Below are 27,963 nucleotides of genomic sequence, written 5' to 3' on the forward strand. Positions count from 1 at the left end.
GCAGGGGATTGGGGGGGAAGGAAAAAGGGAGTAGAAGGAAAGGAAAGGGACAGAGAGCCTGGGGGAACACCTAGACTAAAGTTTGGTTCAGTGATAAGAATAATGAGGCAGTAAAGGACAATGAGAAAGAGGAGTCAGACAGGTAGTAGGGAACCAGAGAACTTGGATGGAGAGAGCATTGAAGTAAAAAGTATGGTCAACAACATAAAATGCAGAAGAGAAGGTTGAGAAATTTGAAAACAGAAAAGACCCTCAGATTTGGCAACTTTGGAGAGAGCTGTTCCGGTTGCTGATGAGGTTGCCAGCCAGACTGCAAAGATTTAAGGGGCAAGAGGAAAGTTAACAATGAGAATCTGTCCCTTTGCTTAGGTTTAAGATGCAGCTGTTGTGGTAGGAAATCTGGTCCAGCAAGCCCCCAGCGCCCCCTTTTTACTTTCCCAGCCCGGAGGCACTGTTTTTTGACTGGAGCTTTCAACAAGTGGTTCTTCCAGAGAGGTCAGTTCTGGGGAAAGGAGCAAGAGTCCCAGGATGCACCGCGGGGGTCCAGCAACAGCTGTCGTGGGCAGAAGGACTTAAGTGGGGTCTGAGCCGGGTGCAGGTGCTGAGGACTCAGGCGGAGTCGGAGCGTAGGCGGGAGCCGGAGTCGGGCCGACCGGGAGGCAGACAGAGTTAGAGCAGGAGCCGGAGCCGGAGCCGGAGGCAGAGTTAGAGCAGGAGCCCGAGCCCGAGCCGGAGCCGGAGCCGGAGCCGGAGGCAGAGTTAGAGCCCGAGCCGGAGCCCGAGCCGGAGGCAGAGTTAGAGCCCGAGCCGGAAGCAGAGTTAGAGCTCCAGCCGGAGCCGGAGGCAGAACCAGGTGGAAGGACTTTGCGAGAGCAGTAGCAGCCCAGCCAGGGAGCCTGAGCGCGGGCCGGCTACTCTCTCAACTCCTTCTTGGGACCGGAACCGCGGCCAGCCTCCGGGACGCGGGACTCCCGGCCTTCCTCGCAGACTGGCGACTGCATTGCAGGAGGGAGGAGGGAGCGTGGGCGAAGAAGGGTGCAGACTGTCCCATTCCCCTCCGCCCAGTCTTGGGGGGAGGGGAGCGGGGGCAGAAGCCGCTGCGTCCTCGGACTCGGGAAGCAGACGAAAAAATCATGGCCAAAGCGACTCCTGTTAAGGTGAGAGATCTCTCCCCGCAGCCCCCACCTCCCTCAGGATACGCGCAGTGAGGAAGAGACTGGGGTCCAGGAGAGACCCCGGCTCTGCCTTTGCGCAGGTAGAAATGGGGAAAACTACAGATCCCCGCATAGATGAATGAGGGAAGCCTGCTGCATTGGAGACTGGGAGAAAAGGGCGATCCAAGGGCCGCTGCCTTGTCATAGTGTGTGGGTGCATCTTGACAGGCTGGGTAGCAGACATGAAGCTTGTTCTGGCCCAAGCCATTATTCAGGTTAACAGCTGTGAAACTGAGGCCCAGTGGAGGTGAGCCCTTTTAGAGCTCAGCTTTTGGGGGGAAAAGCTCAAAACAGAACCCTGTCTCTCCGTCGGACTCCCCTTATGCTGTACTGCTCTGATCTCAAGACCACCTACATGACAGGGCCACATTCTGCTTTATAGGGAATGAGGATAATCATAGCTAACATTCACTTAAGTGCTTTAAAGTTTACTATTTACATATGTTATTCCATCGGATGATAAGGAAGATTATTTTTAACAGAAATTCTGGTGGTGGGAGACTTAAAACTTATTATACCAGAGGTTTAACTGGAGGCAACTACTTGCCAGTTACTATAACACTATAGAAGAGAAAAATGCAAGCATCTTGAACTATACAGATTGCTTGCTTAACAATCTTACCAATTAATCCTACTTTCCTTTTTGACAGGAATTCTGCCTGCCCTACCAGCCTTCCCCTTGCTCCCATTTCACAAATAAGAAACTGGTTGAGATTTCCCTCTCTCCAGCCTCTGTTTTTATATCCTCAAAAGGCTGTTTTTGCTCTCTCTGCGTGTTTAACCTAGGAAATTGGAATTAGTTTCATTTTAGGCATGAAAATATATTCCATTTGTTCTAAACTGGTGAATTCTTTTCTTGGTGATATAAATTGCATATTTCCCTTTTCTTTGGGTTCAGATTAATGATGATTGGTCATATCTTTACAAGTAAGATGTTAGGCTTGGGTTACATATCAGAAGCATATTAATGAAACATAAGCAAGATGAAGAAGAGGAATATTTTGAAACCAGACCTTTTTATTACAACTATGAACTTAGAACATAGTATTGTGAACAGTGTGGTAGGCCTGTTGAGATCATTATACTTATAATACTCTTCTGCCAAGGCCTTAGACACTGAGGGCCTGTGTTTCTGTCAATCCTCCTGGGCCTTATTTTGGGCAACGTGACTCTGCTTTGCTATCAGTACTTGCTGCCAATATTTTGGTAACAGTTGGAAAAAAGTACCAATATTTCTTGAAAGATGTATCCCCTAGGTGCTCTCCTAGAATACTTATGCCAGATAATGAAAATAAACACTGAGAAGTATGCATAAAGTATATCTTGAAAATATAGTACTTTATTTTAAACGAAAAGCCTAGTAGATAATTTAAAAATATGACAAGCAAAGGAAGATGGAGCAGAGAACTCTCTTGGGCCTGAGTCAGTCATAAGCATTTATTTCATGTCCATAGATATTTTACCACTTAGTGGTAAGACCCTGTTGAGAATCTGATGAGATAATTTTATTTTTCTAATTCTCTTCTAAGGTACTAAATAAATGCCAATAGATTAAATTTTTAGTCACTCTAATGGCCTTTTTGACTCTGTATGGGTGTGTATGTGTGAGAGGAGGGAGAGGGGGAGGCAGGCTGGTAGGAAGGAAGGAAGGAGAGGAAGGGAGACAGGGAGAGAGAATGAGAACTTCTGATTTTTGTTGCTATTGGAAAAGATTCCCAGATGTCTCAGATGTATGTCCTTAAGTAGTATCCTGGAATGGCGAAATCAAGACAGTCTTTAAGATGCTAAAAATATACAGTGAGAAGTAACTGTTTTACTTTTTAACTAACATTCTTTTTCATGGAAGTAATCTTGATTGATCTTTTTAAAATCTACCATGAAATGAAGAGGTAGTTATCATGCAGTGGTTAGAATGTTAAGTCTGGAGTCAGGAAGACCTGAGTTCAAATGCCTAAACAAATCATTTCACCTTTCTTTGCTTTCTTTCCTTATCTGTAAGATGGGGATATTAATAGCCTCTTCAGGATATATGAGAATAAGATAATTGTAAACCATTTAGCACATGCTATATGAATGTTAGTTATTATTACGTTTGTGATTTCAGGTGTCTGTGACATTTGATGATGTGGCTGTATATTTCTCAAAGCATGAATGGAAGAAACTGGAATGGTCCCAGAAAGAACTTTATAAGCACGTGATGAAGACTAATTATGAAACCTTGATCTCTTTGGGTAAGAAAGAGTCATTACAAACTTTGAGGGTGACTCTTAAGGAATCAAGTACTGTTAGATAACTAATTTAGCAGACATTTTGAGTATTAACTTACATATAAAACACTGTACTAATTGTAGAATATACAAAAGGAACTAGCCATTATCCTTCCTCTCAAACAACTTTGTCTAAATACAGAGACAATGTATACACATACTGTGTTTCTAGCCAAACTGGAAATGCAAATCCACACATGGAAATGAAATATTTTTCTTGATGAGACTTTCTAAAAATGATGATAAAAATAAAACTTTATATTAATTCATAATTTTCAGTGGGATCTCACTTATACAATTTGATTATTACAGTAAGCTTGTCAAGAAGTAGCCAGGCTGTTAGTCCTATTTTATAGTGAGAAACAAAATCCCAGGTCTAGATCTCAGGATACCATATTGCCTCTTATAGTCCAATGACCACCAATTCTCACTAGATAGTATGATTTTTAAAATTTTCCTTTTCCAATCTATAGATGAGCTTTTCTTGACTTTTAAAATATAATAAATTATATTTTTTAAATTTAATTTTAAAATTTTAAATTTGGTATATTAAAATGTTTATATGTAAAAAGCAACTGTTTTGTGGCTATTTTCACTTTGGATGTTGATTAGAGACTGCATTCCTCTTTTCATACATCTTTGTAATTTTATATAACCTATTTTAACCTATTCTAGATATTAAGTCTTTCAAAAAATACTTAAATAAAAAAATTAGAATTTTTTATTTAAGAATTCATTTCTTTTATCCACTCACAGATTTGATATGGATGGGTACACAGCAACCTCAGGTTATCTGATTCCTAACCTAATACACTCTCCACTATATCACATTATTCTATTAATCTACAGCAATAGACTTTTTTCTTTTTTTTAACTAATACTTTTAATGTTGGCTGCTTTATATTCTAGATTGAGATCAAGTAAATCTAAATATTTTCCCCTTGTTTTTCTTGAGAATCTAGAACTTTTGCTCTTTCACATGAATTTTGTTATTGTTATGTTATTTTATAAACTAATACCTGGTAATTTGAGGTAACAAGAAATCTATAAATTTATTTGGATAATACCATTATTTGTATTATATTGATATGGTCCAACTATGACCAATATCTCTTTCCTAATGAAGTTTTCTTTATATATGTCAAGTGTTTTATAGTTGCATTTATATAAGTTCAGAGTGTATTCTAATATGTTAACTCCCAGATAGTTTATAGTTATTTTCAAGTTGATTTCTCTATCATTTCTTCTTTTTGTTAGGAAATGTTAATGATTTTTGTCAGTTTATGTTGTACTTTGTTTCTTTATCAAGACTATTATGGAAGAAAAACACTGTATATTGCATTTTAGTCAAATCTATCAGAAAGAGATTTTTTGCTGACATTTTCTCATTCGTCCAACAAAAAGGTCTTTTAAATCTACTTTTTTATCCAAATCAAAGGATACTTCTTTTGAAAACGGTTTAACCTAATCATTTCTAGCATATACATTCCATTTGTTTAAGAATTTGCAAATTTCATGATAATACTTAATGTATAAAAAACACTGAATTTTCTTGTCCAAGGATAGTACCCAAATGGTATATCAAATATGCTATTTCTCTTGCTAGAGGCCCAGCCCTCCTTTTTAATTCTGAGTTGTGAACCTCAAAGATCCATTGAGCAATGGGAGACTGATTTGAGAGTGAACTTGCCAAGAAACCTACTCTTAGATCTTACTGACTGGCAGAAACTTGATGGAAGCTTCAACTCAGATAATTCTTTTTTTTTTTTTTTTTAATAGCCCAAATAATTCTTGAAGCCTTTTTGTGATATTCTGACACTTCTGTTAGGATACTTTCCCAGTGTTTTTGTCTATATGGTCTTTCAGCCATGACTGACCCAAAGCTAAATACCACTGTATCAGGAATTGAAATTCAGGGTAACTACAAAAGAAAAGCACTATACCTTGTGTTTTGGTCAGGTTTCTTAAAGATAAATTTTACTAATAGATAAATATTTTGTTGGGAGAAAGAATTTCTGATAGAATATCCCTTACTAACTGGGAAAGCCTTCTGGGCCTAAAAACAGTGTCCAATTCACATTTTCTGGAAACCATGAAATAAAAAATGTAGAAGCTGGCATATAATAGGTACTTAATAAATGTTTATTGATGGATTGATTGAAATTCCAGAGCAATGAAAAAACAAAACATAATTTGTTATGTTTTTTATAATGATTTGTCAAAGGAAAAATGTTAAAAAGGAAACTGGGACGTACTTTAGGAGACACTTGTCTTCTTAAAAAGCTAAAGATGGCTCCTTCTTTTAACTTTCATCTACATTAATCAAGAAGAACATTTTTTTTTTTGATTTGGTCCATTATAAATTGAAGAAAATTTTCTTATTTATAACACAATTGAAGCCTTAATTGTGTAAGTTTACATCATCTCAATTAGTTTCTTCACAGATTCCTTTTTTCTCCTATGTCAATCATTGTCTAGTCTGTAAATAGAGATAATTTTGTCTCTATTTCCCAAAGTTTATTTCTCTCTCTCTTATCTTATTGATGTAATGAATATATCTAGAGCCATTTCAAGTAAGAGCAGAAAGAGGAAATCCCCATATTATCCCTTTAATTCTTGGGAAATATTTCTATTGTTTTTCTGTTGCAAAAAATAGTAATTCTTGGTCTTAGATACATATTTTTAATCACATTAAAGAAAAGTCCTTTCATATCAATGCATTTTAGATTAATTTTATGTAAATATTGTATTTTATTGCTTTTTCTTCATGATATAGTACTAATGCAATTACTAAGACAATAAATTTCAGAATTTTCATTGATCTACATTGCTAGAGGGCATTTCTACAACAGTATTATACTAATTATACTAATTCTTTCCTGATTGATTGTATTGTTTTCCCAATATTGAATCTTCTTTGCATGCCAGGCATTAATCAAGCTTGATAGGGAATAATTATTCAACTGTGTTGCTGTAGTCTCTGCTTAGATTTTATGTAAAACTTCCAAATTAGTCAACAGTTTAAAGGATAATGGTTATAGAACTGGAAGGGACCCAAGAGGTCATTTAGTCCAGTCTTGTCAACATGTGACACCTGAAACACTGAAGTTTGAAACATTCTAGAATTCATTTCCTTAAAATGTAATTGAGAAATGTTTAGCAAAATATCTAAAAGATGCAATAGAATATAGATAATATTAATATTCAGTTTTCTGAAGAAGTAGCCATAAGGATCTTTACAAATTGTTTAGTGGCCTCTAGTTTCCATTTGAGTTTGACACCATTGATTTAGTCTGTTTTTAATCTCTTTCTCTGCTAGATTGTCACTGGTTTGGGTATTGGACTGCATTTATTTCTTAAAGGAATTTGGGTAGTTTGATTTATTTTTCAATGATTGAGAATAGTTTTAAAAAAATTTTTTTAAGTAGTAAAGCTATTAACAATTCTTTAAGTTCCAAATGTCATTTAGAAATCTTTAACTGGATGTCCATTAGACAGCTTAACAGGTCCAAAATAGAATTCTTTTTTTCTCCTTAACCCTTACTCCTCTCCACCCCCCACCTTCCCTATCACTATTAACTATTATCATTTATTAATAATTAAGTATTTTTAAAATATTTGATGGAATTTTCATTGTATTTATCTGTTGCCTTAAACATTGTTAGTCTAGAGGAAATTCATATATATATATGTATGTTTGTATCTATCTGTGTATATATTATATATGTGTTAATGCATATATATACATATACATATACATATATGTTTCAGCTCTGTTCCTGAATGCTGTCCTTTAATTTGAAAAGATTATGGCAAGCTATTTATTCAAGGTTTGACTCTCATCTCAACAAATGCCAGTTCCACACATAATAAATAGCAACTAAACCTACTTATCCCAGTAAATAGCAAAACAGAAATAAGAGAAAATATGCATTTGAGAACATTTAAGACAATATAGAGTAAATGAGCTCTCCCATTGGAAGAAAGACAGTTCATCTCAACCAGGAGGAAAAGTCTTAAATTTATACAAGGGGAAATTCCCCAAAGTCTGTAATGTAGTGAGCTGGAGATAAGGACATGACCAGAGCTCTCTGCTTCTCTACACACAGTTTCTTCCCAAAGTTTTTCAATCCCTTCAGTGACCTGAAGAATCTTGGATATAATGTCTTTTGAAACTGGAAGCCAGAAGATCAGGCTCTCTTTTCTCTCTTTTTCTCTCAACTTTATGGTCTCATTCAGGGAAGGAACCTTCACTAAATTAATCTGAGCCATTTCAGAGAGTCTGTGCAAATAGTCTTTAATCCATGGATTACCTTCATTAATAAATTACAGATAATCTAAAGAAGCTACATATGATCTTAGCTGAAGGAAACTGATGATATTTAGTCAAGTAACATCTTAGGGGATATAGTGATCTTATAGTTATTTGAAATGTTATGTGGAAGAGTACACCATTAAATTTCTCCTGTGTTTCAACTAGGAGCAATGATTCAAAGTTGCAGAGGCAGATTTTGCTTTGATGTAAAGAGTAATTTCTTGTTTGATTTTTCTTAAAATGAAAAGGGTCACCCAGAAAGGGAGATTTCCCTCACTAGAGGGCTTCAGGTAAAGGATGAATGACTTCCAGCCTTTGGGAGTGTTTTAAGAAGCTTGAGTTGACCTGGATTCAGATTCTGTGACCCTACTCAGCTTTCTAAAACCATTTAAAATTTCCTCTCTTCTAGGAAATCTTCCCTGTTTTTCTGAATTGAAAATAATCTCATTTTCCTACGTATTCTTAAGTATTCTGTTTGTACTCTTAGATCATTAATAAGGTGGTTAATTTTGACCACAGAAATGTATGAAAACTGATTAATAAAGTGTTTTGACCTATTGCAATGAAGGAAGGGAACAGGAAAGGGCGTGGATTGGAAGAGAGACTTTAGACTAAAGAAATCACAGCTTTTCACATTATTATTATAATAATCTGGACACAAGTCTTAGCTTTCCTTTTGGATCAGGAGTTCTTAGTTTGGAGACTACTAATTTAGTTTTTAAAAATATTTTGATGACTTTATTTAAATACAGTTGACTTCTTTTGGGATTCTATTTTTAAAATTTTATTTTATCCATTTAAAGTCATGATTCTAAGAAAATCTCCATAAACTTCACCAGAATGTGGATTTAAAGGTCATTTAGTCCAATGCCCTCATTTAAAAAATGTTTTATTATAGCTTTTTATTTACAAAACATATACACAAGTAATTTTTCAACACTGACCCTGGCAAAACCTTCTGAAAATTTTCCCTTCCTTCCCCCCATCCCCTCCCCTCAGGTATTCCAATACATGTTACAATATCTGTTAAATCCACTATATATGTACATATCCATATAATTATCTTGCTGCACAAGAAAAATTGGATCTAGAAAGAAAAAAAACCCTGAGAAGGAAAATAAAAATACAAGTAAACAATAACAGAAAGAGTGAAAATGCTATGTTGTGGTCCACACCCAGTTCCTACAGTCCTCTCCCTGGGTGTAGATGGCTCTCTTCATTGCTGAACAATTGGAACTAGTCTGAATAAATTCATTGTTGAAGAGAGTCACATCTATCACAATTGATCATTGTATAATCTTGCTGTTGTACAATGATCTCCTGGTTCTGCTCATTTCATTCAGCATCAGTTCATGTAGATCTCTCCAAGTCTCTCTGAAATCATCCTGTTGATCATTTCTTACAGAGCAATAATATTCTATAACATTCATATACCATAACTGATGGGTATCCACTCAGTTTCCAGTTTCTGGCCACTACAAAAAGGGCTGCCACAAACATTTCTGCATATGTGGGTCCCTTTCCCTCCTTTAATATCTCTTTGGGATATAAGCCCAGTAGTAACGCTACTGGCTTAAAGTGTTATGTACAGTTTGATAACTTTTTGAGCATAGTTCCAAACTGCTCTCCAGAATGGTTGAATCCATACACAATTCCACCAACAATGTATCAGTGTCCCAGTTTTCCCACATCCCCTTCAACATTCGTCATTATCTTTTCCTGTCATCTTAGCCAATCTGAGAGGTATGTAGTGGTATCTCAGAGTTTTCTTAATTTCCAATACTCTCATTCTATTACATGAGGAAACTGAGTTCCTGGAAGGTTTTAAGTACCCCTCTTAAGGTCACACAAGTAGTAAGATTCTAAAAAATCTTAGAGATCATCCAGTCCAATTCTGAATTTAGAGAAAAGGAAATCCAGGCTTAGAGAGAAAAAATAACTGGACCAATATAGCTCTAATGTAGTGTCAGAGCAAAGGCTTGATTCTGTCCAGAACTCCTGCTGTTGCACCCCCTCAGCCCAGAAGGCTTGTTTTGTTTTCCTAGAAGCAATTCACTCACATTGACATTACCTTGTAAATCAGACCTCTGGAAAAGAAATTGTCACTACTGTGTTTCCCCGATAATAAGACCTATCCAAAAAATAAGCCCTCCCCTGAAAATAAGCCCTCTGGTGTTTTTCTGTCCAAAAAACTAATAAGACAGTGTCTTATCAGGGAAACACGGTATGAAGTTAAAATTAATTTCAATATTGGTCCACTAGATGGCATCTTTCCACAGCTTGACCAACAGCAACTCATAAATACTGCATGAATAAATATCAATGAGAACCATAAAAAAAAATTTTTTTAACCAAAACACTAGCACCATATGCGATAAAGAATATGTGAATTGAAGTGACTACTCCCTACTTTTGAAGATGTTTTCTTCAGTGGATTTTTTTTGCATTTGGCCAATTGTAGTTTTTAAAGAATTGACTTCCTTTTCCAAGCTGTTGACTTTTGCATACCTCTCATTTTCTTTCTCATTTTTTTCATCTACCTTTCTTATTTGTCTTTTGAAGTCTTTTATAATCACTTTTAAGAAACTTCTTGGGTTTGAGACCAATTCATGTTACTCTTTGAGATTTCCTCTATGGACATTTTGTCTTCATCTTGAGTTGGTATTTTGGTCTTCCCTGTCACCATAGTATGACTGCTCCCTTAGAGAAAAATATAATTGGGTTTATACTTAGAAACTTTTTAGAGAAAAGAAATTAAGTCTGAAATAAATGATTTTTTTTTGGCTTGAATTCTAAGTTAGATTAATGAAGCCTAATGTCTTTTTAAAACATTTAAAACAACAAAAAAAAGAACAATATGATCCTTAGGATTCACCTCTGTTTGAAGGGAAAATCTCTTTGGATTCAAGAAGGAAATGTTTATCATACAGTTCAATAAACATTTATTAATGCTATTTTTGTCATCCTGACCATTGCAGAAACTGACATTCTCCTGGATGGGAAGAAATAACTAATGGCATTATGGCCTCTTAGTTCCTGTATCTGTCTCAGAATTGGGTGCTGGGATCAGTCAGTTACTGCATAATGTTATACTCACTACAAAAAAGTTTCCAAATTTCTCTTCCATGTAAAATCTGATTTGTAATGAAGGAAAGCAAGATCTTTATCACTCTTCTTTCATGGACAACTGTGAGTTCTCTGACAGAGTAAATCTATATGAGGACAGATGGTAGGACTAAGCTGATAGAAAAATAAAGATAGCTTTATATTCCTATTATCCTTAAAATCTGAGGAAACTAAATATTTCCTAGGGATAGGAACATGTTCCTCAGACATTAAATGGCACCACAAACCTAAGTCCCTACTTGAGGTCTAAAAATTTGTTTGTCCTATATTCATATCTTGGAACTCAGAATATATTTTCCTACATAAATAATGTTTTGAGGGGTGGAGTCAAGATGGCAGAAAAAAGGCAGTGACTTGCTTCAGCTTTCCCCAAAAACCTCACCAACCAATGCCATAAGACAATTCCTAGGGCAGCAGAACCCACAAAAGTACAGAGTAAACAGGAGCAGACCTTGGGAGCTACTGAATCAGCTGTGTCAAGAGCAGCTTCCAGAGTTCTCAGTGCACAAAGAATAAGGGAATCAACTGGTCAGAAAGAGACAAGGATCTTTTTACTTACACTGAGGCAGGACTCTATTGACTGGCCCGAACACTGGATCACAGTCTTGATTGGCACTCCTAGGGTGAGGAAGATACTTCTAGCACACTAGAACTTGTAGCCACAATGGAGTGAGGACCCTCCTCACAGTGTTAAGGCAGAAGAGTGCTTGGAATCACTGACAGATCAGAACACAGGCAAGGAGAGCAGCAAACATATTCTTAGATTATGCCATCTTGGAAAAACTGAAAATTTATAGTCCCTAGAAGGATCTCTGAAAACAGCTGCATAAAGCCCCTGAAGCTTGGATGGAGTGCCCTCCACCTGGAGTTCAAGGTCAAGAAATAGTCTAGGAAAATGAGCAAACAACAGAAAAAATTCTGTTACTGTGGTGACAAGGAAGATCTAAACTCTCCCTTAGAAGATAACAAAGTCAAAGCTCTTATATTCAAAGTCTCCAAGACAAATATAAATTGGTCCCAAGTCATGGAAGAGCTCAAAAAGAATTTTGAAAATCAAGTTAGAGAGATAAAGGGAAAAATTGGGAGGAGAAATGAGAATGATGCAAGAAAATCATGAAAAATGAGTCAACAGTTTAATAAAAGAGATACACAAAAATACTGAAGAAAATAATATTTTAAAAAACAAACTACGCCAAAATGTAAAAGAGGTATAAAAAGCCAAGAGAAGAATGCCTTAAAAAGCAGAATTGACCAAATGGAAGAAGAGGCACAAAAATTTACTGAAGAAAAAACTCCTTAAAAGTGGAATTGCCCAAATGGAAAAGGAGGTACAAAGGTTCACTGAAGAAAAGAATTCCTTTTTTAAAAAAAAAAATAATAGCTTTTTCTTTTTCAAAATACATGCAAAGATAGTGTTCAACATTCACTCTTACAAAACCTTATGTTTCAGATTTTTCTCCTTTACTCCCTACCTCCCCCAGACAGAAAGTAATCCAATATAGATTAAACATATGCAATTCTTCTAAACATATTTCCACATTTATCATGCTGCACAAAACAAATCAGATCAAAAAGCCAAAAAAACAAACAAAAAACCAAAAACAAGTAAACAAACAACAATAGCATCAACAAAGGTGAAAATACTGTGCTGTAATCCACATTCAGTCTCCATAGTTCTCTCTTTCCATCACAAGTCTATTGGAATTACTATAAATCACCTCATTGTTGAAAAGAGTCAAGTCTGTCACAATTGGTCATCACATAATCTTGTTGCTGTGTACAGTGTTCTCTTGGTTCTATTCGTTTTATTTAATATCAGTTCATGTAAGTCTTTACAGGCTAAGAAAAGAATTCCTTAAAAATTAAAATTGAATAAATGGAAGCTAATGACTTGATGGGAAGTCAAGAAACAAAACAAAACCAAAAGACTATTTTTAAAAAGAAAACAATGTAAAATATCTCACAGGAAAAAAAAATTGACCTGGAAATTAGATCTAGGAGAGATAATTTTTAAATGACAGGACTATGTGAAAATCATGATAAAAAAAGAACTCAGAAATCATCTTTCAAGAGATTATCAAGGAAAACTGCCCCCGATATTCTAGAACCACAACATAAAGTAGAAATTGAAAGAATTTACCAATCAGTTCTTAAAAGAGATCAGGAAATGAAATTCTAGAGCTTCCAGGACAAGAAGAAAATATTGCAAATAGCTGGAAAGAAACAATTCAAGTGTTGTGAAGCCACAGTCAGGATGACCCAGGATTTAGCAGCTTCTACATTAAAGGATTAGAGGGCTTGGAATATGATATTCCAGAGTGTAAAATAAATAAGATTACAAGCAAGAATCATCTTCCCAGCAAAATAGTATAATCCTTCTGGGGGAGGAGGGAATAAATATTCAATGAACTAGAGGACTTTCAAGCATTCTTGATGAAAATATGAGAGTTGAATATGAAACTTGACTTTCAAATACAGGACTCAATAGAAGCATACAAAGATAAACAGGAAAGGAAAATCATAAAAGGCCTAATAAGGTCAAACAATTTACATTCCTAAATGAGAAGATGATACTTGTAACTCATAAGAACTTTTTCATTATTAGGGCAGAGGACACAAATGTGAGTTGAATATAAAGGGGTGATATCTAAAAAAATATGAGAGGAATGTATGGGGGGAAAAGGGAACATGAGAGATAGAATGGGGTAACATATCCCACATAAAAGAAGCAAGAAAAAGCTTTTACAGTAGAAGAGGGAAGGGGATGGAGATGTGAGGGAGTAAGTGAACCTTACTCTTATCAGAATTGGTTCAAAGAGGAAATAACATACACACTCAAATGGGTATAGAAATCTATCTTAACTACAGGAAAGTAGGAGGGGAAGAAGAAAAGAGAAGAGGGGTGGTGATAGATGAGAGGGAAGATTGATGGAAGAGGTTATCAGAAGCAAAATACTTGTGAGGAGGGACAGAGTGAAAGAAAAGAGAAAATAGACAGGATGGGGGGAATAGTACAGAGAGAAATATATTTAACAATTGTAACTGAAAAAAATTTGAATCAAGTTTCACTAATAAAGGTCTTATTTCTCAAGCATAGTCAAATTTATAAAAATAAGAGCCATTTGCCAATTGATAAATGATTAAAAGATGTGAATAATTTTTATATGAAGCTATCTGTAGTCATATGAAAATGCAAATTAAAACAATTCTGAGCTACTATCTCATGCCTATTAGATTGGCTAATAGAATAGAAAAGGAAGATGACAAATGTTAGAGGGGTTATGGGAAAAATGAGACATTACTACATTGTTGGTGGAATTCTGTAATACAATTTGGAACTAAACCCAAAGGACCATAAAACCATTCATACCCTTTGACCTAGTAATACCACTACTAGGTCTGTATCCTAAAAGAGATAAAAAATAAAAAGGAAAAGGACCTTATGTACAGAAATATTTGTAGCAGTTCTTTTCTGTTGGCAAAGAATTGGAAATTGAGAGGATGCTCATAAGTTGGGAAATGACAGAACAAAATGTGGTAGGTGATTATGATGGAATACTATTGTGCTATAAGAAATGATAATCAGGATGCTCTCAGAAAAACCTGGAAGGTTTTTACATAAGTTAATGCAAAATGAAATATAATGTACAAAGTAACAGCAATATTACTAAGATGATCAGCTGTGAATGACTTGGTTATTCTTAACAATAAAATGACCCAAGAGAGCTCTTAAGGACTTACAATGAAAAATGTTATCCATTTCCAGTCAAAAAACTGATGGTGTCTGAATACAGATTGAAACACTTTTTTCACCCTTCATTATTGTTTTCTACTTATAAGTTCTTAAATCTACTGTACCATTTATAGTTGACACTTAAGGTTGAAATTATCATAATCATCTATTATTAGTTGTACCATTCAACTAAAATCTAAATAACTTTTTGCACAGTTGATTCATTGGAGGTAGGCTCCTGAATCCAAATTAACAGGGTACCATTAGTGTGTGTGATTCACTTCATTAGGGCATTACCCCAGAAAATCAGGCAGACATTTATTGAATTCTCAATCATATAGGACATTATTTTGATTAAGCAAACTAAAACTAAAACTTAACTAAACTTTAGTTTTGAAATTTAACTTTACTTTAAAAATATAAATTTCGCAAAGGGACTTTTTTTTTAAAAAATGATCAAATTCTTACTCTTACCCTGATAACATTTTCAGCTTTATATTAGCTAACAAAAATGTCTTTCTACCTGGAACTTACATCCTTATCCCCTATTTGACAAAGAGTGCCAGGAGTGGAATTTAAGGACATAGGACCAAAGGTGTAAACTTTTCAAATTTTAGTCTTCTTCTGCATTATTCATCTGTGCTAACTGAAGCCTTAGAGTGAAGTCTCATGAATTGAATCATGGAAAACTAAGTGAACAAAACAATCAAAATGGGGGAAATGTCTAGTCAATTTTTTTCCTGGCCTAACTGCAACCACATGAAGTTCCTGGGCAGGAGTAGGGATGTTTTAGGCATCTAAGAAGGGGTGCAAATCTCTCTCCAGATCCAGGTCTTGTTCCTGACTCAGAACCTGAACTTCACCAAGGAGAAACAGCACCAAAGCAGGAGAGGCAGTGATGTTCAGAGTCTGGAAAACAATTATCAAGAGGGCTCCAGACCTGCAAGATGAACAAATCATTGGATATGTTTCCTTCTTCCTTCCATACCAGAGAACCTTACAGAAATGGAAGAGTAGGAATAAGTGAGAAATGGAGAAAGAAGTAGAAATAGCAGTAATGGTGATTGCTGCAATCATCCAAAAGCTCTAAGAGACTTGAGTACTTTTCCAACTTTTGGAAGGTTCCAGGTCCAGAGCATCATGGTGAGAGGGCTGCTGGCACATTTGGATGTGGCTTTGGTACATTTAATACATCCCACATATAAGTCTATATAAGGGACATCTTGGGCAGGAATGTTTGGGCTAGAACTAATGATATCATTATCTCTTCATCTATAACTTCTCTCCTTGGGGAACTTCCTTATGATTGAGATTTAAGGACTTTCTCCTTAAAGTCCTTAAGGACTCCTTTTCTCTAATTTTGATTTATTGCTAACAATTTGAATAGATTAGTTTCTTTGCTAAAACAAGCCAAAACAAAACAAATGTCTATCCTGATTTTGTATGTATTTATTCTCATACTTCCCAAGGTTGTCTATTTTTTCTACATCTTTTCCTATTGTAATAATAATATTAGCTAGCATTTAGACATCACTTCACCTTATTTCATTTTATCCCCTTATCAACCCTTGGAAGTGGATACTATTATTATCCTTGTCTTACAGATTAGAAAACTAAAGCAGGAATAAGGTAAATGATGTAAGTATATAAGGCTGGATTTGAGATTTTTCTGATTCTAGGAATAGTACTCTATCTGCTATATCACAGAAATGTTGTTTTTGTGAAATTGTCTCTGAGTCCTTATAAAATGCAATATCTGCCTTTTTGTTTTCTGACTAGATTATACTATTCCCAAACCAGAGTTGATATCCCATATTGAACAAGGAAAGGAACCAATTTTCAAGAATAGAGCAAATTTGAAGACAAGTGTGAGAACAATTCAATCCGGCACTGATGAACTGCGTAACTGCAACAACATTCAGGAACAGCAATCTGGTAATGATCAGCTACATAACTTCAACAGCATTGAGGAAGAACAATCTATCCTTGGTAAGTGGGAAGGGATTAAGACTTTGTGGCAAAAGATTAAAAAAGAAAAAGAAAGAAAACATTTTAGCAAAACTATAACTAAACAAGATCTTAAAGAAAATATGAGAGTATTTTTAATGTTCCATAGTGTTTGCCTTGAAGAGGAAGGACATTTTCTCTATATTTCATTATTAAGCCTGGTCATGTTCAAATTCAGGGTTGTTTATTTTTTGTTTTTGTTTTTTCTTTCCATTTACCTTGTTGTTTTATTTGTTGTTTTCCTGGTTCTTTTTAAGTACTCCCATGCTCCACTGTATTTTCCACATCTTTCATTTCTTACAACACTATAACATTCATGTACAACAGCTGGTTTAACTGTTTCCCCAGTTAATAGGCTTTTTTTTAAAGTTCTTTACTATTCGATTCAACTCAATAAATACTAAATGCCTACTATGTGTTGAGCACTGTGCTAAGCACTAAGGCTACTGACTAGCCCTCAAGAAGCTGACAATCTAATGGGGAAGACAGTGTACAAAAGAAAGTTGGAAAATATTGGGGAAGAGGGAAAGAGATGGATGGGCACCAGGAGTATCCAGGATCAGGGCATCTTGTCCTATGGAGTTGAAACAAGACAGAATTACACATAGAAAGTAAACACAAAAATTGCAGAAGTGCTGCTTTGAATATTTTGATGAATATGGGAGCTTTCTTTTTGTCTCTGACTTCCATAGGACCTTTGTCTATCAGTATATTAGTGTTCTCTTCCCTTGGTAGACCATCTAAATATGATTTTCTCCCTCCTTTTTTAAGTGAAATCTCAGAATAGTTTTGCTTTTTATTTTATTATTAGTAACTTGGAATAATCTTTCATTTGGTTTTCACGTCTTTTCAGAACTGTTTGTTCATATCCTTTGACAATTCATCCACTGGAGAATGGTTCATAATCTTATATGTTTATGTTAATTCTGTTTGTATTTTGAATTTTAGATCTTTATCAAAAGGATCTGATACAGAGGTAATTCACCAATGACAAGCAATGATAGGACATGACGTAGGAAAGGGAATCAACCATAGGCGCTCCAGTAGTGCAATCAGTTAGTGAGCGGTACTTATATAGGAAATCAACCATAATTAGACTCAAATTTCTCTTTTTCAAGAACTGTAGTCTTGAGGAGGTGAAATTAAGATGGAGGAATACAGGCAACAACCTTGTTAAATTTTTAACAACATTCCCCTCTAAACAACTTTAAAATAATTTGTCAAATCAAATTAACAACTTCAACAAAATTGAAGAATGTAAGAGAAACCCATATAAATCAACATTTCTATATATTACCAACAAAGCCCAGCAGCAAAGGATAAAGAAATTTCCATTTAAAATAATTGCAGACAATATAAAATACTTGGGAATCCACCTGTCAAGACAAGCCCAGGATATGGACACAATTGTAAAATACTTTTCATAAATATAGTCAGATCTAAACAATTGGAGAAAAAGTAATTGTTCATAGGTAGAATAAGCCAATATAATAAAAAATGGAGGTGGACACTATTTTTCATTATAAGTCCTTTGGAACTGTCTTGCTGAGATTATTATATTGCTCAGAATAGCTAAGGCATTCACAATTGATCATTGTGCAATGTTGCTATTACCGTAAATTATGTTTCTACTTCTGCTCATTATTGTTCCTTTTTTTCATATCTCCTCCAATATTTGTCATTTTCCTTTTTTGTCACATTAGCTAATCTGATAGGAATGAAGTGGTACCATTTTAATTTGCATTTCTCAATCAATAGTAATTTGGACGTATTTCTTCATATGACTTTAGGTAGCTTTGATTTCTTCATCTGAAAACTGAAAATGTCCTTTGACCATTTGTCAATTAGGAAATGGCTTACATTCTTATAAATTTGATTCTGTCTTCTCTTTATTTGAGAAATTAGACCTTTATCAGAGAAACTTGCTATAAAATTCCCTTCTAATTCTTCCCCCTCCCAGTTTTAGGCTTTTCATCTTGGTTATATTTGTGCAAAATTTCTAAAATTTGATATAATTTAACCATTTTACATTCACAAATTCTTTCCTAATCCATTAAATATTCTATTCTTTCCTAATTTATTTATGTATTACCCTTTATGTCTAAATCATGTAGCCATTTTGACCTTATCTCAATATATGATAGAAGATGTTAGTCTATATCTAGTTTTTGCTAAGCTTTCTAGTTTTCCCAACAATTTTTGTCAAATAATGAGTTCTTATCCCCAAATCTTGGATCTTTGGGTTTATCAAACTCTAAATTGCTATGGTCATTTACTACTACTTATTATGTACCTAGTCTAGTCCATTGATTCACCATTCTACTTCCTAATCATTAGATTGTTTTGATGATAACTACTTTGTAATATAATTTGAAATCTGGAATTGTTTTCCTTAATGGTTTTTTCAATAATTCCCTTGATATTCTTAAACTTTTATTCTTCCAGATAATTCATTAATTTTTCTACCTCTATAAAATAGTTTTTAGTAATTTGATTGGTAAAATAAATTACTAAATAAGTAAATTAGTAAATTAATGTAGGTCAAATTTTCATTTTTATTATATTGGCTTGACCTACCCATGAACAATAACTTTCTTCAGTTTTTTATATCTTTCTTCATTTTTTTTTAATAATTATGTTACATAACTGCTGGGTTTGTCTTGGCAGGTAGACTCCTAAATATTTCATATTGTCTGCAATTATTTTAAATGAAATTTCTCTTTCTATCTCTTGCTATTGGACTTTATTGATAATATAGAGAAATGCTGATTTTTGTGGGTTTATTTTAGATCCTTCAACTTTGCTAAAGTTGTTAATTTGTTTTGAGGAATTATTTTAAAGTGTTTGGAAGGAAATGTTGTAAGAATTTTACTGGGTTGCTATCTATGTTCCTCCATCTTGGTTTCACTTCCTCAAGACTATAATTCTTGAAGAAGAGACATTTGAGTCTAGCTGTGATTGGTTTCTTTTCCTAGGCTATGTTCTACTTTTTGCTTGCAGTTGGTGAATTATTCTGGATTAAGCCAAAGGCAGAACAATATTGGTTTAGGACAACTTGGGAAGTGAACACTAATGTAGTCCTCTAGTCCTCTCATTTCTCTCTTTTAAGTGGTTTTTCGTATGGAAATAAAGAAAATCATATCTGTATGCTTGCTTATCCAAATAGTACAGTGAAAGAGCTCTTTAAGAAATAGAGTTAAGTTCACATCTTAGACTTCCCTCTACGCAGCAGAGAAACATAATTTCCCCTCTCTGAATGTTTCTATTTTCATTTATTACAGAAAGCTTTTTCTGAGCCCAGTGGTAGAAATGGGCAATGAATGTAATAATCTGATTTCTATGTTATATTTTACAAGACTAAGAAAATTAGTACTGATGTAGTTTCTGAAGTTTCTGTTACAACCTGTGGTCCAAACACTGAATTCATCTGTGGATTCAAGTAATTAGGTTTCATGGTATTGGATATAGGGAGATTTTACATCTTTGCTCTTCATGACTTAGTTTATAACTATATTGTTTTCATTCAGTCTAAGTTCTCCACATTCTATTTTGTTACATATGTTCATGAAAGGCCTTTGCAAAACAAAATTATAGCTTTAGGAAGGACACTTAGTAGAGGTAAAGGATAAACGGGTGGAACAAAACCTGGATTTCTAAGCTAGCCCAGGTTAGAGTTGAATTCTCATTTTTAGTTTCTCATAAGTTTCTCATAGGTTCCTTAGCTCCTTTATAAATTAGACATGAATAATAATTGGATTGTTGCTCTTTATTTCAGGAAACCAGAGAAAAGCAAAGGAACGCCATTTTGGTGATCCTAAAACCCAAAACTTATCTGGATCTTCATCATTAAAAAATAGAAATATTTTCTGCAGACCTAACCAAAGAAACACTTTGAGAAACTTTTCCTCTCAAAATACAGAGCCTTCAATACCAGAACCCAACAGCACTAAGGGATCCACTGAGAGGTTGGATGACTCCCGGGGGAATGTCAGTTGCCAGGAAGCCCCCTCTGGACATAGATTCTATCCCTGCCATGTGTGTGGGAAAAGCTTCCAGTTCAAAAGTCACTTGGTAAAACACCAAAGGAGCCATACAGATAATCAATGCAAGTGCCCAAAGTGCAAGGAGAAATTCGGCAAGCAATCTGACTGCAGACAGAAAGGAAAGAACAAAAAAAAGAGAAGGAACAGAAAAAGAATCTATGAGTGCAGTGAGTGTGGTAAGAGCTATTGCTTGAAGAGGAACCTGAATGCCCATCAGCGTAAACACAATGGGGAGGATTTCTTTCAGGGATCTGAAAGGAATAAGAACTTCACACGGAAGATCAACCTAAAGAGGTCTGACCGCACACTCAGCAGGAGGAATGTCTTCACTTGTAGGGAGTGTGGGAAAAGCTTCTGCCAGGAGTCTTATCTGCGAACCCATCTAAGCCTGCATAAGGAGGAAAAGCTATTTATCTGTGGTGAGTGTAACAAGTGCTTTTCTTATCAGTACAAGTTCATTGAACATATCAGGGTTCATACTGGGGAGAAGCCCTTTCAATGTACCAACTGTGGAAAGAGCTTCCGCCTAAAGGTTAATCTGAAGATCCACATGAGCCTGCATAATGGGATTGATCCTTACCGCTGCAGTGAGTGTAAAAAGACCTTTGCTCACAAATCAAGCTTGGTTAGACACGTCAGAAGACTTCATAGACTGGATAGGCCTTTTAAGTGTCCCGAGTGCGACAAGACCTTCAAAAGGAAGACGACCATGAAACTTCATTATAGCCTGCACAAAGGGGAAAAGCCATTCCCTTGCACAAAGTGTGACAAGTGCTTTAGCCAACAAATTAAACTCACAGAACACCTGAGAGTCCACACTGGGGAGAAACCTTACCGGTGTCCTGACTGTGGCAAAAAATTTCGCCTGAGGAGAAGTATGGTGGCCCATCAGAGTGAACACAATGGCATGAAGTCCTTCATCTGTGGGGAGTGTGGCAAGAGATTCCTCATGCAATACATGCTCACAGAACACTTCAGGGTCCACAGTGGAGAGAAGCCCTTTCAGTGTGGTGAATGCGGTAAGAACTTTACCAGAAGAACTAACTTGAATGCCCACATGCGTATCCATACTGGACAAAAGCCCTTCTCCTGTAGCCAGTGTGGCAAATGTTTCCCCCATCATTCTAAGCTCGCTCAGCACCTTCAAGTTCACAACAAGGAAAAAACTTTCCAGTGTCCTGAATGTAATAAAAGTTTTCGCCAGAACAGAAGTCTGAAGGCCCACATGAGCCAACACAGTGGGGAGAAGCCTTTCACTTGTAAAGAGTGTGGCAAAAGCTTTGCCTTGCAGCATGTCTTCAATGAACACGTCCGGGTTCACAGTGGGGAAAAGCCCTTTCAGTGTCCTGAATGTAACAAGTGTTTCTATAGGAAGACTACCATGAAGGTCCATCAGAGCAGACATCAACAGAAGAAGTCATACCCATGTCCCAAGTGTGATAAATGTTTTTCCCAGCGTTGTGAACTCACTGAACATGCTAAATCTCACCAAAAAAAAGAGGCCTTCCAGTGTTCTGAATGTGACAAGAGCTTTTCTCAGGAAAAATCTTTGAAAGTCCATGAAAATCTGCACAAAGGAGAGAATACACTTTCCTGTGATCAATGTGGTAAAAATTTCACCCGCAAGTGTGAACTAAGTAGACACATCAAGATCCACACTAGGAAGGAATCTTTCCAGTGTCCTGACTGTAAAAAGAGCTTTGTCCATAAGTCATCCTTGAGGGCTCACCACCACGTACATAAGAAGGAAAGACCGTTCTTGTGTTCTGATTGTGGCAAAAGCTTTGCTTATGTGGGTGCATTCAATACCCACACTGCAGCCCATGCCAAGGAGAGAGCCAAGACTTCTAGGTCAGAGAAGAATTCCAGGTCAGAAGTGGTACCCAATAGTGCCAGCTCTTTGGAGCAATAATCAGATGGGTGGATAGTTCAGAAGAAATAAAAGACTGATTAGATTTGAAAAATCTGAGAGACCATAAAGTACCTTCCTTCTAAAGCCTTATTGAAGCCTCTCTTTGCCCTTTCCTAACAATAATTTTTCATTTGAGTTCACATTGCTCTTATTGATTCCTTTAGTGCCTTCTAAAGGTGTGAACAATCCTTTACCCATTTGATCCTTCTTTCTTCCTCTCCTCCAGGAATTTCATAATCTTATATGCATCTTATATACTAAAAAAGACCAGGAATGAGGACATATGAAGGGGTTGAAACTGTCCCTTACAATGATACAGTCTCAATTTCCCTTTTCTAGAATTCTTTATTTAAATTTAACAGGATCTATCCTATAAATTAATAATTGTTTAATAGGAAACAGATTTCTGGAAAAAAGTTCTATGAGTTATTTTTTTTTAAGTAATGACATCATCCTAGATTTTAGGATAGTTATCCTCTTAAGTCTTAAATATTCCCTTCAGAGTTGTATTAAATCTTTCTACCAGGAAATGACATTGTTGGTGACAAACAGGCTTTACATTTAATTCCAGTTTACTTCCACAGGTATTTATCACTTCTGAAAAATCTGTTAGGATCACTAAAGAAAATCCCAGATGGAAAAAAAAAATTCAATAAAACCTTAGCTACTTTTTGTTCCTTTGTGGAGTCCAACATTAGTGCTTTTGAATACCTTGTGGCATAAACTACCATAGCATGAGTTGTTGTTGTTATTTTAATGGTAAATGGGCTTAAGGAACACACCTACTTGGACCTATGTATTCCATAGAAAAATTTTCTTAAGAATGGGCAAATAGATAAAGCTTTACTTTGGTGTTCATTTTTGAACATTCTCAAAAGACTTAGAATTTTGCCACCTGCTGTATTTTCTTAGGCCAGAAGAAATTTAGAAACTGCCTTTTGATTTTTAATACCTGGATTATTTATCAATATGTATATTTAATATATATATATATTTATATATAGGTGCATTGTGCATATATAAAGATCCTTATACAGATGTAGCTTTATTTTGATAGATATATTTCTACATACAGTAAACAATGACCAATTCAACAATCCTTTTATGTGTTACACATTTGTTTCTGGAGTTTCCTTCATAACACTTAGTTAAGTTTGAAAAGTTTTCATAATCTGCTGCTTTCCAATTATTTGCTCTTTTGAAGCCCACAGTTACTGATAAAGCTAACTTGAGATTGTTGATCAAAGATTATACATTACTTTTCCTTATAAATTTCTTGAAATTTGGCCTCTGCTTTTTATTTCTAAAGAGATAAATCTCTTCTCCCCATATTTTAAAACACATTTGAACAGAACTGTTTTAAAATTAGGATTTTAATAGTGGTAAAAAGAAAAAATATAGATAAAAGATGTAAGAATTTCATTGGAAAGATCAAAAAAGTTTGTTTGGACCAAACTAGAAATAGCCTATAAAATTTTCAATCAGTAAATATTTACTGAATTTCTATTATGTACAAAGGACCTTCCTCTATCCCCAGTTAGCTTTTGGTTATGTGGGTTATAGCCGCTGATGTGTTCTATAGTAGGAATTAAATTGCCTTAGTATTATTATGCAAATAATTTTGACTTTGAGAATCTTGGAAAGGGGTCTCCAGTCTCCAGGATTACTGGACCACAGTTTGAAAACTATTGCTTTAGATGATCTTTTAAGTTCCCTTCCTAGTTCTAAATCTGTGATCCTACAATTATACCTTTGAGGATTTTTTTTTTTTAAGCCAAAGTGACAATCATTATCTTAGAAAGGACAATAAAAATAGACTTGGTGAAGAGAAAGATACTATTTTATGCTCAAAAGCATTATAGTTAATGAGTGATACTACTTATGAACATTTAAAAAAAAAATCAAATAAATTATAAGACCTAAATAGAAAGACAGTAATTATTAAGGCCTTTCAGATTTAAGTAATTCTTTTAAAGAAATAAAGAAATTATAAATATGAACACATTTTTTCTTTCAAAATCTAGAAATAACAGCTGTTTGGAGATTAGTGAATGGTAATCTCAAGGAGTAAACCTGTTTTTAGGGTATAATCTGCAATACTCTGCAAAAATTTATCATGTTATGATCATGATTGGCATGAGGAATTCATAAATAAATGCAAGGAAAAAAAGTGGATGAAGAATATCTATTGTTCAAACCTAGTATATTGATGGACTTTATTCATCAATCTGGAATAAACATCACAAATGGATTATCGAAGATAGAGAACAAGTCAAATTATTGTTGGAAAATAGCAAAGTTATAAGGACCAAAAGCTTCTCCCTGAAATAGATGCCATTTCAGGTGATGTATGGATGAAAGTCATGGACATGAACAATCTCCAAAATCAGTTGAAGATCACCTAAAGGGCAATAGAGAAGAACACAGTGGACATGAGGAGGCTACAACATATTATGAACCAGGAGTTACTCAATGGAAGTGGTTTAACAAATGTCATTTAAAAAAAAGTCTGATCAGATAAAAGATGAGCCAGTCACATAGCAAGAGGAAGGAACAACCAGGGGATGCACCCATAGACTCTATTTTGTTGTCCAGCATATTGGGATCTACTATTGTTGTGCAATCAGACCAGTGTTTTATAAGGTTTTCATGTTTCAGTGGTGAAGCTGTGTGTATATCTCTGCCTTACATATGTATGTTAATTTGATTTAGAGATAATTGTCTCTTTTTTCCCAGTAATGGAATCAAAAGGCAAATGGATATTTGCCTTCAGCACTATATGCCTTAGTATCATTATCTGTTAAAATGAGGGAGTTGAATTCAATGACCTCTAAGGTCTCTTTAGCCCTAAATTTATAGTTCTATGAATTCAGAAAAGAAGAATTTCACTGGAAGAACTCTCTGATCATTCTGATTAAAGGGCAAATAAAATCTTTTTTCATTTTATTATAGTTAAACATTTGTAAAATCTCAGAGAATTTTACCAGACTTTTCTCCCAATGTCTGGTCAATAGTTGAGAAGATTTATTGTTGAGAAGTTATTATAGTTGAGAAGAATTACATAGGCCACTGTAAATTTGTTTATCAATATCTGAGTTTGTGTGAAGAATTTTTTCCATATAAGAAACTAAAGGATAGCTGAAGTATTTTTCTAAACTTATCTCTATATTTTACATTTTTATTTTATTTATTCTATAAGCATGATTGTGATATTAATTTGATGCTCAAAAATTTTAAAAAGCTAGAAAATGGTCTTCAATTTACTAATTAGAGCTATTTCATCATTTTTAAAATTCATATTTATTTCAGTTGCATATTAGGACACAGTGTTTTGATGAGAGAAAGTTCCCTATGTAGGGTGGGAATTCAGGAAATGAATTAATTATTTAGACCGTTCCCTGGAAAGAGATAATTTTATTCTAGATTTAAAAAATGGAAATGTTATTTCAATAACCCAGAAGAGCAATGAGAGCTTTAGATAGAAATGGGAAAAAGCTAAAAGAAGTATGTTTGGAAGCAAAAGTAACAAGTTTTATTTATATGTCTGTGAAACATTCAATTTGAAATGTCAAATAGATGATGATACAATGGCCTCATTCTTTTATATATCAAGAAGAAGATGAGTAATTGTAAGTTTTGATCTCAGGTTATATAAAGACTAATACAAAATTCACATTTTTTTTTGCAAGTCTGAACTGGAGAGAAAATAAATTCTATTAAGCAGTTTTGAATTTTGATAACAGAATTGAGAGATATAATATAGCTGCAAGTATTCATCCGTATATAGGAGACTTTGTATTTAGATAGTGATGTTTGTATTACTATATATATATTTCTATTGCAACAGTTTGGCTTATTAAAGGTTTAATAACATATATATTTGCACTTACAGACACAGATAGGTATATTAATATTTAAATATATTATATATATTTATAAATTTTTGCCTACCTACTGCATTCCTGAACTTTTTAAGGAACCTCAAGTTGCTTGTCTATCCTTCCCCACAGTTATGTGTATGAGACAATCAGCAACTGAATTGACAAGGCCATGTTAAATAGCTATCTTTACATGTATGTTGTGAGTGATATATTTGCTAGGCTAATCAGAAGCCAGACCAAATCTCTTTACTAATTCCTATTTCCTTCCCACATAGTGATATCCAAAGACCCAGAAGCCAAGAAAAAATTGCACTTAAACCTTATCAGTTAAAATATTGGCAAACTCAAATTGGGAAAAAGAAAGCCAGCACTAGCACTCTAAAAAGCTGACCCCCCCCCAAAGTACAAAATCACAAAGATGTAGCTGTTGTGTATGCTGTCTCACAGATGTTCTGTGCCTTGTGTCATAGTTCACTTTAATGAAGGACCAGCCACTATGATATGTGTCCTTGATGTTGTGCTGAATTAAAATAAAGACAATACGAATATTGCTTTCATTTCTAAGATGATGAGGTACATGATTTTTCAGTGAAGTGTAGAAAATTAGAAATGAGTGGTCATTTCCATTAATCTCATATGCCTACCTACTACAAAGCTAAAGCCTCTCAACAACTATTTTAATGCAAATTCAGTGAGATTCAGGATACCAAGGTCCTGTGCAAGAATAATGGGGCCATGGAGCTAGGGAAATGGCATAGAACTGCAGAGGATTTGTATGGACTGGCAAGTGCCTATTGTTAAATATTCAGTATGAGCATTTCCATTTCAGAAATTGGCAGGACTTGATTTATTGTATTGTTGATTGTCTAAATTTAAGAATGTGATGGAGAAAATGTTAATAATGCAGATTAAACTGAAAAGTGTGTTGTACGTACATAAATAGTTGTTAAATGTGTAACAGCATCCCATTAGGATAATCCACACTGCCTTTCCTCCCTGCCCCACTCTACCAAGTTCTTCTGGTCTTTGGGGAAAAAAAAACAAACAAAAACACGTAAGTGAATGGGATAAATTGAGTGAAGACCTCTCATAAGAATGTGGCCTTGACCACCCTAATTGTGACTTGAGACTTTGTGGTCACAAGTTGAGCTATAGCTAAAAGCTGCAGGTGTTTAATTATTTTAGATAAATATTTCTCCCATCTCTCCCCACCACACATCTTTTCATTAACATTTAAATACCTAATAAGTAAAATGCATTCTGGGGTTGATATTTAGTCTCTAGGTAAATTAGAACTCGACAGCCAATGGAAGAAAAGGTCAGAAGGGGGAGTAATAGGGGTTTCTGGTTAAGATCTATATAATCCTGTATTTGCAGCTTGTGCTTTGCACTTCTTTACTTACCCCTTGTCTATTGGGAGTTGCCTTTTCTTGTGAAATCGCAATAAATTCTTTTTTGCTTTTTA

General features: G+C 35.0%; 1 protein-coding gene across 2 annotated transcripts; it reads left to right on the plus strand.

Moving 5' to 3' along the window:
- Nucleotides 1-27,963, plus strand: LOC127564399 (gastrula zinc finger protein XlCGF58.1-like). Of its 2 annotated transcripts, none has more exons than XM_052000902.1 (4): nt 1-1,157; nt 3,319-3,445; nt 16,435-16,644; nt 20,438-27,963. In XM_052000902.1, the coding sequence occupies exons 1-4, from the start codon at nt 1,134-1,136 to the stop codon at nt 22,615-22,617; spliced, it is 2,541 nt and encodes an 846-aa protein (XP_051856862.1). In that variant the 5' UTR covers nt 1-1,133; the 3' UTR covers nt 22,618-27,963. The 2 variants fall into 2 exon arrangements, with proteins under 2 accessions (XP_051856862.1, XP_051856863.1); XM_052000903.1 differs by having other exon boundaries at nt 16,435-16,590.

The sequence above is a fragment of the Antechinus flavipes genome, chromosome 5 (assembly GCF_016432865.1).
Source record: "Antechinus flavipes isolate AdamAnt ecotype Samford, QLD, Australia chromosome 5, AdamAnt_v2, whole genome shotgun sequence".
NCBI classification, from domain to species: domain Eukaryota; kingdom Metazoa; phylum Chordata; class Mammalia; order Dasyuromorphia; family Dasyuridae; genus Antechinus; species Antechinus flavipes.

Coding starts and splice junctions, on each gene's coding strand:
- LOC127564399 (XM_052000902.1), top strand. CDS start 1,134: ATGGCCAAAGCGACTCCTGTTAAG. Junction 1,158..3,318: donor CCAAAGCGACTCCTGTTAAG/GTGAGAGATCTC, acceptor TTGTGATTTCAG/GTGTCTGTGACATTTGATGA. Junction 3,446..16,434: donor TGAAACCTTGATCTCTTTGG/GTAAGAAAGAGT, acceptor TTTTCTGACTAG/ATTATACTATTCCCAAACCA.